This window comes from Diceros bicornis, chromosome 32 (genome assembly GCF_020826845.1).
Source record: "Diceros bicornis minor isolate mBicDic1 chromosome 32, mDicBic1.mat.cur, whole genome shotgun sequence".
In the NCBI taxonomy this organism is placed as follows: Eukaryota; Metazoa; Chordata; class Mammalia; order Perissodactyla; family Rhinocerotidae; genus Diceros; species Diceros bicornis.
The window spans coordinates 4,354,535-4,369,366 of NC_080771.1; the positions used below are offsets into that span (position 1 = coordinate 4,354,535).

At 37.8% G+C, this 14,832-nt stretch overlaps 1 protein-coding gene across 4 annotated transcripts in view; it reads left to right on the plus strand.

Annotated features, from left to right (window-relative positions):
- Positions 1–14,832, plus strand: part of CYLD (CYLD lysine 63 deubiquitinase) — a 71,006-nt gene that overhangs the window by 47,206 nt on the left and 8,968 nt on the right. For all 4 annotated transcript variants that reach the window (XM_058527792.1, XM_058527791.1, XM_058527794.1 and 1 more), the window contains 7 exons: positions 171–287; positions 7,030–7,409; positions 8,870–9,035; positions 10,023–10,164; positions 11,720–11,842; positions 13,579–13,670; positions 14,510–14,576. In XM_058527792.1, the coding sequence (XP_058383775.1) occupies positions 171–287; positions 7,030–7,409; positions 8,870–9,035; positions 10,023–10,164; positions 11,720–11,842; positions 13,579–13,670; positions 14,510–14,576 (1,087 nt within the window). The remainder of the gene's footprint in view (positions 1–170; positions 288–7,029; positions 7,410–8,869; positions 9,036–10,022; positions 10,165–11,719; positions 11,843–13,578; positions 13,671–14,509; positions 14,577–14,832) is intronic.

Consider the following 14,832-nt stretch of genomic DNA (forward strand, 5'->3'; position numbering starts at 1 on the left):
AATGGTTACAAAGTTTTTAAAGGCTGAAGACACTGAAATTATATTGTGTTTGTATACACCTGTTGGTTGTGTAAACAATTTTTAACACGATATGCATATTCATTTCTCTTACGGAAAAACTTCACACCATATTGACTTTATTTTTAAAAGGAACTTTTCTTGTTCCGTAGGATCTACCTCAGACCCTGGAAATAGAAACAGATCTGAATTATTTTATACCTTAAATGGGTCTTCTGTTGACTCACAACCACAATCCAAATCAAAAAATACGTGGTACATTGATGAAGGTAATCTATAATTTTAGTGTTCTCTTTGTAACGATCCTTTCCTTTTAACTCATCAGAGAAAAATGGCTTTCTCGCCAATATATGTAGTTTTCGGAAACAGAATGAGTAGAACATTCTTTATTAATATTGCTGAACTAAAATATTGTACACAATTTGAACTGCACTGCTGTTAAGATTAATAAAACATTTAGAAAATGTATTAGCAGATTGTTCTCTTCCCTTTGCTGATCTGTTTAGGGTAGATCTCTAGAATCAATTGAGTCATTTAAAGACTTCTGTGTGGTTCTGTTTTTCTTTTTTCTTTTTTTTTGTGAGGAAGATTAGCCCTGAGCTCACATCCGATGCCAATCCTCCTCTTTTTGCCGAGGAAGATTGGCCCTGAGCTAACATTCATGCCCATCTTCCTCTACTTTATATGTGGGATGCCTGCCACAGCATGGCTTGACAAGCGGTGCATGGGGCCACGCCCAGGATCCGAAGCTGCGAACCCTGGGCCACCGCAGTGGAGTGTGTGCACTTAACCGCTATGCCACTGGGCCGGCCCCTGTCTGGGTCTTTGTTGATCTGTAAAGCACTCCCTTTTTAAACTTCTACCTTCCCTTGGTTCTGGGACATCATTTTCGTCTGGTTTGTTCTTTTCTTTGTTCATATATTCAACAAATATTTCTTGAGTGCTTACTATGTGCCAGGCATTCTTCTAGGCACCGAGGTTACAATGGTGGGGAAAAAACAGACATGGTCCTGCCCTTTCTGAGTTTACGATCAAGTTGTTAAGATAGACGTTAATCAAACAATCGCAGAACCAGATGTAGAACTGCAGTTGTGATGAGTGCAATGAAGGTAGATGATGCTTTGAGAGTATATTAAAGGGTGATTTTACTTAGGGGGCTCCAGGGTGTTTCTCTGAGGAAGTGACATGAGCTTAGATTTACTGAGGGGTGGTAGGTAACAAAGTGAAAGGGACAGAAGAACCTTTTAGGCAGAAGGAGTAGCACAAAGGCCTCCGGGAAGAATGGAGCTGGTGTTTCAAGGACTAAAAAGAGCCAGAGAAGCTAGAACAGAGAGAGAAGTATAACATTTTATGAGATGAGAGTGGAAAGGCAAACAGGGCCAGGCCATGTAGAGCCTGGTGTGCCCTATTAAAAGGAAATGGGAAGCCACTGAAGGATTTTCAGCAAGGGGTGACATCGCCAAGTTTGCCTTTTGAAAAGATCATTCTGGCTGCAGGGTAGACAGTGGATTGAAGCAGGGACTGTGTGAATGCAAGGACACCATTGAAGGCTGTTGGAGGATTCAGTCATAGATTATAGTAGCTGGGACTAGACTTGTTGGAGAAAAGATGGGGAGAGGCAGAGGCTATAACAGATTTTTAGCAAGTAAATGGATAGGTCTCACAGATTGGAAGTGAGAGCTGGGCAGGAAAGAGATGTAAATGATGACTGGTTTTCTGGCTTGCATACTTAAATGATTGTGGAGGAAGGTAATGAACTTGACTTTGAATATGTTGAGTTTGAAAGGGGCCTTTTAAATTTCCTAGAGCTGATTTGTCAAGTAGACAGTTGGCTATACAGGTCTGGAGCTTACAAGAGAGATAAGAGCTGGAGGAATAAATTTGTAGATTGCCCTCACGTATTTTGTGATTAAAGTCCTGTGGATAATACTACCAAAGGAGAGAGTGGGGATGGAGGGTGTGGGTTAAGGCTGAGCCTTGAGTAACTTAATGGCTGGGAGGAGGAGAAGTCTTCAAAGGAGACAGAGGAAAAATGACCAGAGGGATGTGGAGAAAACCAGGAGGTTGTTGGACTGTTGGGTCCAATAGTGGATGGACTGCACTAATGAATGCTCCTGAGAGGGCAAGTAAGATTAAGACCACACAAATACCTATTGGATTTAGTCAGTGGAAGTTATCAATGACCTTAGTGAGTTATGTTTTTATGGAGTGAGGAAATGGAGACGTGAGTTCAGTTGCCTAAAACAGAAGGTTGGGCTTCATCCTGGACTTGCTCTGTCTCTCTCATTGGTCACAATGTGTTATCACCAAATCTTCTGGATTTCCTCCTCTTCAGTGTCACTAGCGTCTTTCCCCTCTTCTTTATTTCTGTGTTAGTTGAGATCCTTTGTTTGTTGCTGTCTGGACTAATATAGAGGCCTTATAACTGGATTGTCTGCCTCAGTCTTGTTTCTTTTAAATTTATTCTGAGCAGTAATAGCCATCATCATCGTCATCTTCATCATCACCATCAACGTCATCACTGCAGCTAACATTTCCTGACTACTTATTACCATGCCAGGCGTTGTGCTAGGTACTTTATATGTATTTTATCCTCATAACACCTTTGTGAGGTAGGTATTTTTACTTTCTCTGTTGTTACAGTGGTTAGACAACTTGCCTAGGGTCACACAGCTGGTAATAGTGGTGCCAGGATTCCAACCCAGATCTGTTTGACACCAGAGCTCACACTTTTGATCGCCACACTGTGTTTCTCTTCACATTACTCTCCGAGTGATTTTTCTGAACATATATCTGCTCATGTCTCTTCTTTGCTTAATATCTGTTGAGGTTTCCCTAGCCCTTGAAGATAAAAGTCCAGACTCCATACTTTGGCCTGTTGGACTCTTTATGGCTTCCCTCTCACTTGTCTCTGTCATTTCCCTTGCATTCCTGCTCCAGCCGTGCTGGACCGGGGTCTTTCTTGGAACGCGCCATGCTTTCTCTTTTTTGGTGCATGTTGTTCCTGCTGCCTGGAAATCCTTTTTCCTGTTCCTCCTACTTCATGGTCTGGCTTACTTCTATCCATCTGTTAAATCTCAGCTTGGGTATTAGTTTCTCCTGAAAGCCTTTCCTTTCCCACTTCTCCTAGATTAGGTGAAGTGTCATCCTAACTGTTTTGTTGACTTGCCTGCCTCCTCCGCCAGACTGTGAGTCCCTAGTGCCTGGCACAGGGCTTGGCATATAGCAGGTTTAGTAATTGTGTGCAAATTAAATGAAAATAAGAATTTAAGAGAACTGTGGAACTCTATAATGACTTTTTAGCTATCATATGTCATTTAGTTATATTATCCATCCACAGATGTAACCATAAAAGTCTACTATTACATATATGAGGTCAGATACTCACATGGGAAATTTGAGTGAACTCACTTTGATTTTCTCTTCTCCATGCCTTCGTTTCTACCTGGATAGGTGTTGTGAAGATAGGCAGTCAGGTCCTTTGATCCCCAAGAAGTCTTCCTGGGCACAGAGCAGGCAGCTTATTTAAATGATGCTTCTCCAGGAAGTCCTGTCTCCCGATAGACTACTTTTGTTAAGATTTGGCCCATATGTTAGCAATTATCAGCTCTCTAAAAATTCTTCTGGAGAGTGCTGAAGCACCAACAACTGGCAGGGTCCTTTGGTGAGTCACAGCCCTGCTGGCCTCTAGATGTGCGTAGGGACTATCCAGGGTGGTTATGGTGCAGCCCCACTCTCTTCCCCTGTTGTTACTGGCAGATTTGCTAATGTTTTTCCTGTGTACTGATTTCTTTCTAAGGAAAGGAAAATAGTAAAAACATAGGTTTTTCATAATCTAGGTAACGTTAATTCTTCAAATTTATGTAATTTTATCATTCTTATACATTTTCTGTATTGTGGTAGAATATTCCTAACTTATTGGTTCTACTAGAATCTGGTCTAATGTATAATAATTTCATGTAAGAATATTGGTTCTAAAGACCTAGATGGGACATATAAAGTAATGAAATTTGTATGGAGTAGGCTTTCCTCCTTAAATTAGAAAGCAGAAGTAATTTAGGTATAAAAGAACATTGTTTCTGTAATTAATTTCACTTATACATTTAAAAGGCTTTTCTCTATAACATTTGATTCATATATTCACTTTTTTTTTTTTTTTTTACAAATATTGAGTATTTTCTTGTGTTAGTGGGTATACTAAGTGCTATGGATTACATCATGGAAAAGATGAACAAAAATCCTGTTCTTACAGAGCTTACATTCTAGTTGGCATGACAGACAGTGAACGATTGTGACATGTGCGATGAAGGGAGTGAGCAAGGGGATGAGCAGCTGGTGGGAAGTGGCTGCCATGCAGTGGTTTGGAAAATACTCTTTGAGGACAGGGTATTTGGGTTGAGATTTGGATCATGAGAATGAACCTGCCAGAGAAAGAGCTTGGAAAGAGCATTCCAGGCAGAGGAAATAGTAAGGGCAAAGGCCGTGAGGTGAGAAAGTGTATGTGAGGAACAGGAATTAGGCCAGAGTGGCTACAGCATAGTCAGCAAGGAAAGGAGGCAGATGAAATGAGTTTGGATAGGAAGGTAGGAGCTAGATCTTCTAGGACCTTATAGGTCTTGGTAAGAAATTTATTATTTGTTCTAAGAATACTGGAGAGTCATCAAAAGGTATTAAATAGGGGAATGATATAAGATCATGTAAGATCTTTAAAATTTAAGAAGATCTCAGTTGTTGTATGGTGAATAGATTGGAAAGGGGCAAGAAGGGGGACAGAGAAACCAGGTTAGAGACTGGTTACAGGGTGAAAGATGATAGTGGCTTAGATTAGGGAGATGATGGTGGAGGTAATGAGAAGTGGATGAATTTGAGAAATATTTTGGAGCTAGAACCAACAGAACTTGCTTTATGGATTTGGGTGTTGGGCTTAGGGGTTGAGGGTTTGGGAAAGAAAAGAATAGCTTTTAAAAATCTTAGATTAAATATCACTGCTTAACAGTCTTAAATGGATAAGGTATAAAGAACAATAAGATATAAAGTACAATGAACACCCGTGTAGTCACTACTTGCTTTAAGAAAAAGAACGTTATCATTATCTTTGAAATCCCCTCAGTGCCTATTCCTAGTGCCATTCCCTTCACTCTCTCTTCTGAGCTACCATCATCTTTAATTTAGTGTTTATTGTTCTCTTGTTTTTCATTATAGCTTTATAAATTTGTGTATCTAAACAGCACACTATAGTTCTGCATGTTTTGAGCTTTATATACAAGGAATCAGACTGTATGCATGCTGTGTAATCCCCTCCCCCCAACATTGTTCCTAAGATTCATCTAAGGTGTAGTATGTGATTATAATTTATTCCTTTTCATTGATGTAGGGTATTCTATTCCATTCCGTTTCATTGCTGTGAAATATATGAATATACCGCAGTGTAATTATCCATTTGACCTTTGATGGATATTTGAATTGTTTTTATTTTCCTGCTATTATTAACAGCTTTGCTCTTAACATTCTTACACAGGTGTAGGGTATATAACTAGGAGTGGGATTACTGGGTCATGGGATATGCACATCTTTCCTTTACTAAATAATGCCAAATTGTTTCCCAAAGTAGTTAAACCAATTTATACTCCCTTCAGCATTGTGTAACAGTGTCATCTGCTCCTCATCCTTGCCAACAGTTAATGTTCTAAGACCCTTAACTTTAGAAATGATACCTCCTGTTGGTTTTGACTTTCTTTTATCTATTTACTACTAGTCAGGGTAAGAATCTTTTCGTTGATTTGTTGGTGATTTGGGTTTATTCTTCTGTGAGTTGCCTTTTCAAGTACTTTGTCCTTTTTTTCCTAGGTTTTGTTTTGTTTTGTTTTTTTCTTATTGACTTATAGACCTTTTTCAAATTCTAATCCTTTGTCAGATATACTTTGCAAGTATTTTCTTGTTTATTGTAGCTCATATTTTCACTCTCACTTGATTCCTTTTAATACGCAAGTAACTCTTAATTTTAATGTGGTCCTATTTGTCATTCTCTTCCTTTATGGTTTGTATACTTATGTTTAAGAAATTTCCCTCTACCTTAAAGTTGTAAAGAACACTCTTCTATATTGTCTTCCAAAAGTTTATAGTTTTGCCTTTCACATTTGTCTTTAAGCCACCTGGAAATTGTTTTTGTGTGGAGTATGAGGTAGGAATCCAGTTTAATTTTTTAAAAAATATGGATAGTTGATTCTCTCAACAGTATTTATTAAGAAGTTCGTTCTTTCTCCACTGATCTACAGTGCCTACCTGGCAAATATGTTGGTCATTTTAAGGAAACAGCTCTGGCTTTGCTTCTCTTTATTGTATGTTTGTTTTCTCTTAAATTATTGTCTTTTTTTGTGTTATTCTGGCTTTGATCTTCTTTATTGTTTGTTTGTTTCTTCTTTCATTAAAATCTGTTTTTGTGTTTATTCTTTCCTCTTGACTACTTTTTGGGAAGTTCTTCTCTTCTTCTAACTTCCTAAGTTGTACGCTGAGTTCATTAATATTACCTTTTTTTCCTAAAATAAACTATTAAGTCTGTAAATTTCCTTGATCAATATTACTTTAGCTGTGTTCCACAAGCGTTCTTTCTTTCTCTCTTTTTTTCCTTTATTTTTAAATTTTACATTGTCATTTCTTCTTTGATTCATTAGTTATTTAGAAGTATATTTCAGAAAGTTTTTGGTATCTTTTTGTACTAGTTTCTAACTTAATTGTATTATGGACAGAGAATATAACCTGTATGGTACCAATCAGTAATGGATTTTTTTGGTTTCTACAGTTGGGTGCCATTTACTGAGGTAGAAGAATGTGGAGGTGGGGAGGAGAGTCAAGGACACTGTTTTGGAGATATTAAGTTTGTGATGCTTTCGAGAATCCTAATAGAGAGGTCAAGAATGCAGTTAGACTAGATGTGTATATTAATTTTTAGGGATGTAGGGCATATTTAATATTCTTGTGTAAATTTCTCTAATTAAGAATAATATTTTACAGTTGCTGAAGACCCTGCAAAATCGCTTACAGAGATCTCTCCAGACTTTGGACATGCATCACCACCACTGCAGCCTCCTTCCATGAACTCATTATCCAGCGAGAACAGATTTCACTCTTTACCATTCAGTCTGACAAAGATGCCCAACACCAATGGAAGTATCGGCCACAGTCCCCTTTCTCTGTCAGTTCAGTCTGTGATGGGAGAGCTAAACAGTGCACCTGTGCAGGAGAGCCCACCCCTGGCCCTGTCGTCTGGTAACTCACATGGTCTGGAAGTGGGCTCACTAGCCGAAGTCAAAGAGAATCCTCCTTTCTATGGGGTCATCCGTTGGATTGGTCAGCCACCGGGACTCAGTGAAGTACTAGCTGGACTGGAACTGGTAATTTAATTTGACCTAAAAATTGCAATTCTTCTCTCTCTGGGGTTTGTGCAGATTTTTCCCTATTATATGGGTTTTGGCAAAATGTTATATATGTCAAAAAAGCCATCACGGGCCGGCCCCGTGGCTTAGCGGTTAAGTGCGCGCGCTCCGCTACTGGCAGCCCGGGTTTGGACCGCGGGCGCACACCGACGCACCACTTCTCCGGCCATGCTGAGGCCGCGTCCCACATACAGCAACTAGGAGGATGTGCAGCTATGACATACAACTATCTACTGAGGCTTTGGGGGAAAAAACGGGGAGGAGGATTGGCAATAGATGTTAGCTCAGAGCCGGTCTTCCTCAGCAAAAAGAGGAGGATTAGCATGGATGTTAGCTCAGGACTGATCTTCCTCACACAAAAACAAACAAACAAACAAACAAAAAAGCCATCACTGGAGAAAAATTTTATTACCGTGTTGCCTGACTTCCTTTGCCACCCATTGAACATCTGACTCACTTGTTCCTAATGTAGTTGATCTTTGTTCAAGGAATGAAAATAGATGTTTAGGGTAATATGTTTAGGCTCATTATATTAAACAGAATACAGTAAGAAAACAAATCTGTTACCAGCTTTTCTCTTTCTTTCTCAGCCTCTCTCCCCCAACCGGTTCTAATACTCAGATCATGGGCTTTTAAGATGAATTGCCATTTCTAGAGATCTTTTGAGATCTTTGGTATGGGGAAAGATTTTCCCTTTGAAGATTAGGAAAGCACATTGTCTGGCATTTCGTAATCAGGAAAGGAGAATTTGAGTACATTTAGCTTTTATTTACATATATTTCCTTTTTTTTTTAATTTGTTTGTTTGCATGCTAGGGAATGCTATTTTTCTTTTTAGGTTGTTAAAATAATTAGCTTCCTCCTTCCCATCTCCTCTGTAGTTTTTTTTTTGGGGGTCGGGGGGAGGAAGACTAGCCCTGAGCTAACATCCCATGCCAATTCTCCTCTTTTTGCTGAGGAAGGTTGGCCCCGGGCTAACATCCATGCCCATCTTCCTCTACTTTACATGGGACGCCGCCACAGCATGGCTTGACAAGCAGTGCCTTGGTCCATGCCTGGGATCCAAACCTGTGAACCCGGGCCACCGCAGCGTAGCGCGAAAACTTAACCACTACGCCACCGGGCCGGCCCCTCCCCCCTAGTTTTAATACTTGTGGAAATGGTGCAGGAAAGTCAGTTAACCAGGGAAGGTTTAAGCATGCATTCTGAGGACTTCATGCTGGAGAAAGGAATTAATTTCTTCAGTCATTAGCTGTGGGCTGAAGCACCAAATGGTCAACCCCTTTTTCCAGGTGGAGTTCTCAGTACAGGTGAATTCTGAGAGAGGGTAAACTAGAAACAAATCTTAGAAACCTTAGTTCTTTATATACTATCTTTGCAAGATGCAGAATAACGCTTATGGAAGCATTTCATTTTCAGGAAGACGAGTGTGCGGGCTGTACAGACGGGACCTTTAGGGGCACCCGCTATTTCACCTGTGCCCTGAAGAAGGCGCTGTTCGTCAAACTGAAGAGCTGCAGGCCCGACTCGAGGTTTGCGTCCCTGCAGCCGGTTTCCAACCAGATTGAGCGCTGTAACTCTCTAGGTATTCCGATGCTTTCATTGCTTTACCAATCTGGAATGACTCTAGTTCTCATCTCATGCTGTTTTGCAGTAGGTGGCAGTGACACTGCTTAAATATGCTTCTTGCCAATGTTCATCAAGCTTTTAAATCAGTAAAAATTGTTATTTGGTGTATAAGAAAGTTAACCTAAGAGGGGACATTTAAAAAAAGTATTAGGAGAATGTGTTTGAGACTTAAAAAGCGAAAAATAGTGGGGTTTATTTTTCTCTTCCTGTTGATTACAGACATTTAATTTTCAACTGCACAGGAAGTGGGGATTGAAACGTGACCTTCTTTTTGGCACTGACTTCCCTCTCAGTGTATTGTTCGAGCACATTAGTAAGCATATCTTATCGAGAACGACTTCCCTCTCTTGCTGTACTGTTTCAGTACATCAAGAAGCGTGTCTTATGTAGAAGGCAGGATTATCGTAAGTCATAGTTTTGGGTTGACTGATGAAGGACGGAGCTCCTCATCACTTGCACTAGGAGGCAGTTTCCTGATGCTGTCCCTCTCTAGTTTTGGTTAAGAGTGCTGAAGCCTTGGAAGGTTAAGCAGGTGTAAATAGGAAAGCCATCTTTATGATAACGTTTTTCATTACAGTTGAAATAGAACTTGGGAATTTTTTGTTTCCTTTTCCAACTTGAAAGTGAAACATCTTCAGACAAATAATAGAATGTTTGGGCAACAAAATCTTTTACTTGGCAGATGCTTTTTACACATTACTTAATACTCTAAAGTGTTTTTTAAATTGTGGAGGAGGTGAGGTTGAAAATGAACAGTAGCATTTTTTACAAGCCAAGCTAAATAACAACCAAAACCTACCTTTAACTTAGTTCTAAATTGAGAAACAAATTTTGCATCAAAATACAAAAATATATTTTAAAATGAAGAAATATATGTGGGAATATCTATACGTATTGTAATAGTTGAAAAGCATTCTTTTCGTTTTCATTTTTATCTTTTCAGCATTTGGAGGCTACTTAAGTGAAGTAGTAGAAGAAAATACTCCACCAAAAATGGAAAAAGAAGGTTTAGAGATAATGATTGGAAAGAAGAAAGGTATCCAGGGCCATTACAATTCTTGTTACTTAGACTCGACCTTATTCTGGTAAGTTTAAAATTAATGCAGCTCATGCATAGGTATAGCTCGTGCCATGGGGCAGGGACACCTGTGTGTGTGTGTGTGTGTGTGTGTGTGTGTGTGTGTGAAAGAAACTGCTAACTGCCTCTGGGTAGGGAAGCTAGGTGGCTGGGGGTCGTCAGGAAAGAAAGGAAATTTGCATTTCACTGTGTACTCGTTGGAGCCTATTGAATGTTGTCTCATGTGCCTATATCCAAAAATTTAATATAAAAAAGTAATGCAGTGAATGCTGAGGAAGAGGCGAATGGTAGTGTTACAAGTGGGACAGATGTTCCGAGGGTGTCTGGGAGTCATAAGACTGAAGAGAATAAGTACAGTATCGTCGTGCACATATCAAATAACACGACTTGAATAAGCCTTGGGCTGGTGTGTGTTTGTTTTACTGGACAGAGACAATCATAAAATTACTTATTTTAAAGAATTATTCCAGTAGAAGCATGGTTGCTCTTGTATATGTAATTTATTCTACAGTGGAACAACTTAACATGGCAGGAATTTTTACACTCTGAAGATTGAACCAAGCATGTTGCCCGGTAAATTGAGTGTAATCTACCAGCTCTGTGCAGCCGTATCACAAGCATTAGAAAGTTAGTGGGATGTTAAAGTTTTGTAAGTAGGGAGAAGAATGAAATTGGTGGGCCGTTTTTTTTCCAGAATACTTGCAATCTCTCAGATATGCTGACAAAAACAAGCCTTACAGAACTGGTATCATAATCTTTAGATTTCCTGATAAAAATCTATATTAGCCAAATACTCTTTTTCTTTGATACCAGCAAGTTATTGCTGTTAGTCACTCACAACTGATTTTTGCATTTAAAGAAATTTAGATCTCTGCAAAGGAGTGTGGGGAGAGCGTACGGTATCTAGCGTGGGTTATATATTGGGCATGTGTTTTTCTTGGGAGACAGTTTCTAGACATCCTCCTCTGTTGTCTGTTGCTAATTTGACTCAGATTTGTAGGCCCTCTTTCAACCTTTGCAAAGAAGTTTTCTTAATATACTATATGCATATTTTTATCCTTTAACACTGTCAATCTGTGGTTTGCCTTCTCGATATTAGTATTCTCCTTAACTTGGAAGGACCTCTAGGCCCTGATGATCGACCCATGGGGACCTTAACAGGGGTCTGGGCACCTGTGTTAATGAAAAACACTAATTTGTATGTTATTTTTCTCCAGACTTTGCAATTTTTCTCTTCATATTCCTTTTTTTTTTTTTTTTTTTGTGAGGAAGAGTGTCCCCGAGCTAACATCTGCCAATCTTCCTCTTTTTGCTGAGGAAGACTGGCTCTGGGCTAACATCCGTGCCCATCTTCCTCTGCTTTATATGGGATGCCGCCACAGCATGGCTTGCCAAGCGGTGCATCGGTGCGCGCCCAGGATACGAACTGGCGAACCCCGGGCCGCCGCAGTGGAGCATGTGCACTTAACCAATTTGCGCCACCGGGCCAGCCCCTCTTCATATTCTTTTTTGTATTTGTTTCTCAAAAAAAAATGAGGAAAAATATCCTTTTTATTTTGCAGCTTGTTTGCTTTTAGTTCTGTTCTGGACACTGTGTTACTTAGACCCAAAGAAAAGAATGATGTAGAATATTATAGTGAAACTCAAGAGCTGCTGAGGACAGAAATCGTAAATCCTCTGAGAATGTAAGTAGAAGATATATAGTTCTTCTGCCTGTAGATGTTGTCCTATTTGCTGTGTTTTGGTACAGTAATTAATTTATACCTTGCTTTCGTTTAATAAGAAATGGGTTAAAATTTGTTCTCTTGATGAAGTATTAACAATTTTTTTAAGCTTTGGTCTCTGTACCGTCTTTGCTTATTTAATTTCTTAGATATGGCCAAGGTGTAGCACATAGTGTGTGCTGTGAAATGGTTACAACATTTCGGTAGAGTTATACTACAAATTTAGCAATCGCAGTAGGTCTAGAGAAGCTGATGGAAAGTACTTGGGATTCTTATCTTCTGAAATAGTTTATTCCAACAGCACCCCTAACAGTAATCATACTTATGAGTCCAGTTGGTACAGTCTGGCTTCTTAAACATAATTTTATCAGAAAGAAAAGGAGCAAGGGAAATTTTTTATTTATAGAATAGCTAGTATTTAATATTTTTGTATTAGAAACAAATGACATGTATTTTATTAACACATTTTTTGGTTAAAGGAATATATTTAGGCCTCCCTCCACCTTCCTTAAAAGGTGATTTTTTGGTCATTTCCTAATTTAAGAATTACAGATGTGTCTTTCTTTGGCCACAGGAAGCAATGTGTAATGGTACAAGCACAAGTGATGAGACAGCTAGTCAAGACTTTTGATAAGTGGTAGTAGTTATGTTTGGTAATGTTGCACTATAAAATTTAAACTCTGAAGAGTTAGGGCCATAGATCATGACACACCTCTATTCATTCAGGAATATAGAGAAAAAACTATGTAATTTAAAGTTCATATTCAGATAAATTTAAACTTTGTGACATACTTTTCTTATTTAACTATTAAAATTAAAAAATAGTTTGATATATTATTTTGACCAAAAAATGCAGAATACTGAAATATAATAAGCATTCAGAATGACCTAGTATATAACATGCTAAGAAAGTAAATTTTAAGAGAATAAAATTTCCCACATCTTTTGTTTTCCTTAAATTCCAAAAATGACTGTAGTTTTTACCCTTTAAGATAATTATGAGTCTTGATTTTTACATCAACTGTTTTGCCTTAGCAAATTTTTAAACTTATCGTCTATTTTATTCCCCCAAGTAATTGATATTAGAACAAGACAAATCAAATCCAAAACTCTAAGGCATGTTACCATTTCCTTCTGTTCCTCCAAGATACCATAAGTCTGCTAATAAACACTATTGAGATACTGTGGTCCAACTTGTGTTGGACAGTACTATGTCCTGTAGTCAGACAAGAGTGAGAGAGAAGGTCGTGATTATGATGACTGGTTTAATTGCAGATTTTAGATGTTCAATTTCTTATCAGTGCTTTCTCCATTCCCTTTGGTGGCTATTTCATCCTTCGTATTAAAAGGACTCTCTCTGTTTCAAAATTGTCTATTCTGTTTATAAAGTAAGTGCTTTAATTTCTTAAGCAAATTGTATTAAAAAGCCAGTCATCATAAATTAAAAATATTTTTTCTTGTATCAGCATATAACAGGTATTTTTAGGGTATAATAATGTGTCTGGGATAATTCTGATTTTAGATTTTTAATTTTTCAAACCTCAAGAAGAAGTCTATAATTGTATTTTTCAAAATAATTGTCTAGCCTATTGATTTATGACATGCTAGAGTTATATAAGAAATGTGTGATTATCAAAATGTGTTATATTAGTTAAATATGTATGCCAGTATTAATTAATAGTTTTTTACTAACATAGATATGGATATGTGTGTGCAACAAAGATTATGAAATTGAGGAAAATACTTGAAAAAGTTGAGGCTGCATCAGGATTTACCTCTGAAGAAAAAGGTGACTGTCTTAATTTATAGGATATGCATTAAAAATAACTCAAAAGCATATGCTAAATTATTGGCTGAAATGTGTGTCTGTGTAGTTTTGGGGGTTTTATTTTAAATTAGAAATTTCTTTCTATGTGACATACAATTTTCTCCCCTTTCTGTAAATACTTTCTTCTAAAAGGGAGAGATGATGTGGAATAATGAACCCCTTTGAAAAGCTGGCTGGTTCTAGTACATTAAATGAGTGACTAAGTTCTTTCCTGCCCAGCCACAGTGACATTGGAGCTGTTTCCCTCTCCGAATGTGGTGCTGAAGGGCGGCCTTGAGTCATCCACATTCTCCCACTGAGCTTTCCTTGCTGCTAAGGGAGTTACCAAATGGCCGACTGGGGTTAAGTTTACAGTCAGACAGTGTTTTAATCTATTCATTGCGAATGGATTTACTCAGAGATTCAACTCCTGGCTTTGAATGTGATAGCCGCATAATGTAACTAGTTATAATGTTTAGAGACTGGATAATTATTTAAATAGCAGGAAAAAAACAAGGTGATACTTCAGGTTTTATTCCACTTATCTGAAACCCCTCAAAAGAAATTAAAATTATTTCACTATATGTGAATTATTATACCCTTTCAAATGCAGTAAGTTATAAAAAAATTGGAACATTAATACTTTTTCATAACTTTTGAATATCCTTTTTTCATTAGGAAAACTTGACAACTATGATTTTAATTGAAATAATATTGATTATGAAATTGAATTCAGTATAGCAATATGACTATTATAAATAAAAAATAGAATGATTTAAAAATTTTTTCTGTGACTTATTTGATTTTCTGTTTTTTCCTAGATCCTGAAGAATTCTTGAATATCCTGTTTCATCATATTTTAAGGGTAGAACCGTTGTTAAAAATAAGGTAACTTTTAAATTGTTACAAAAGTATTGGAAAAATAGACAATCATTATTTCTTCGTCCATCATTCAGTAGAAATGATTTCCTTAGTGATTACTTAATATTGTATTTGGTTAGGGATCTTAATATGTTAGGTTCCTACACTGTAGAGTAATTTTAATCATTGTCTTCTCCGTAGTATTATACTTACCCTGAAGAACGAATCCAATGTAAATTTGTGCTTTTAATTTTAAGCACAGTAATAACTACTATTGCAAGTC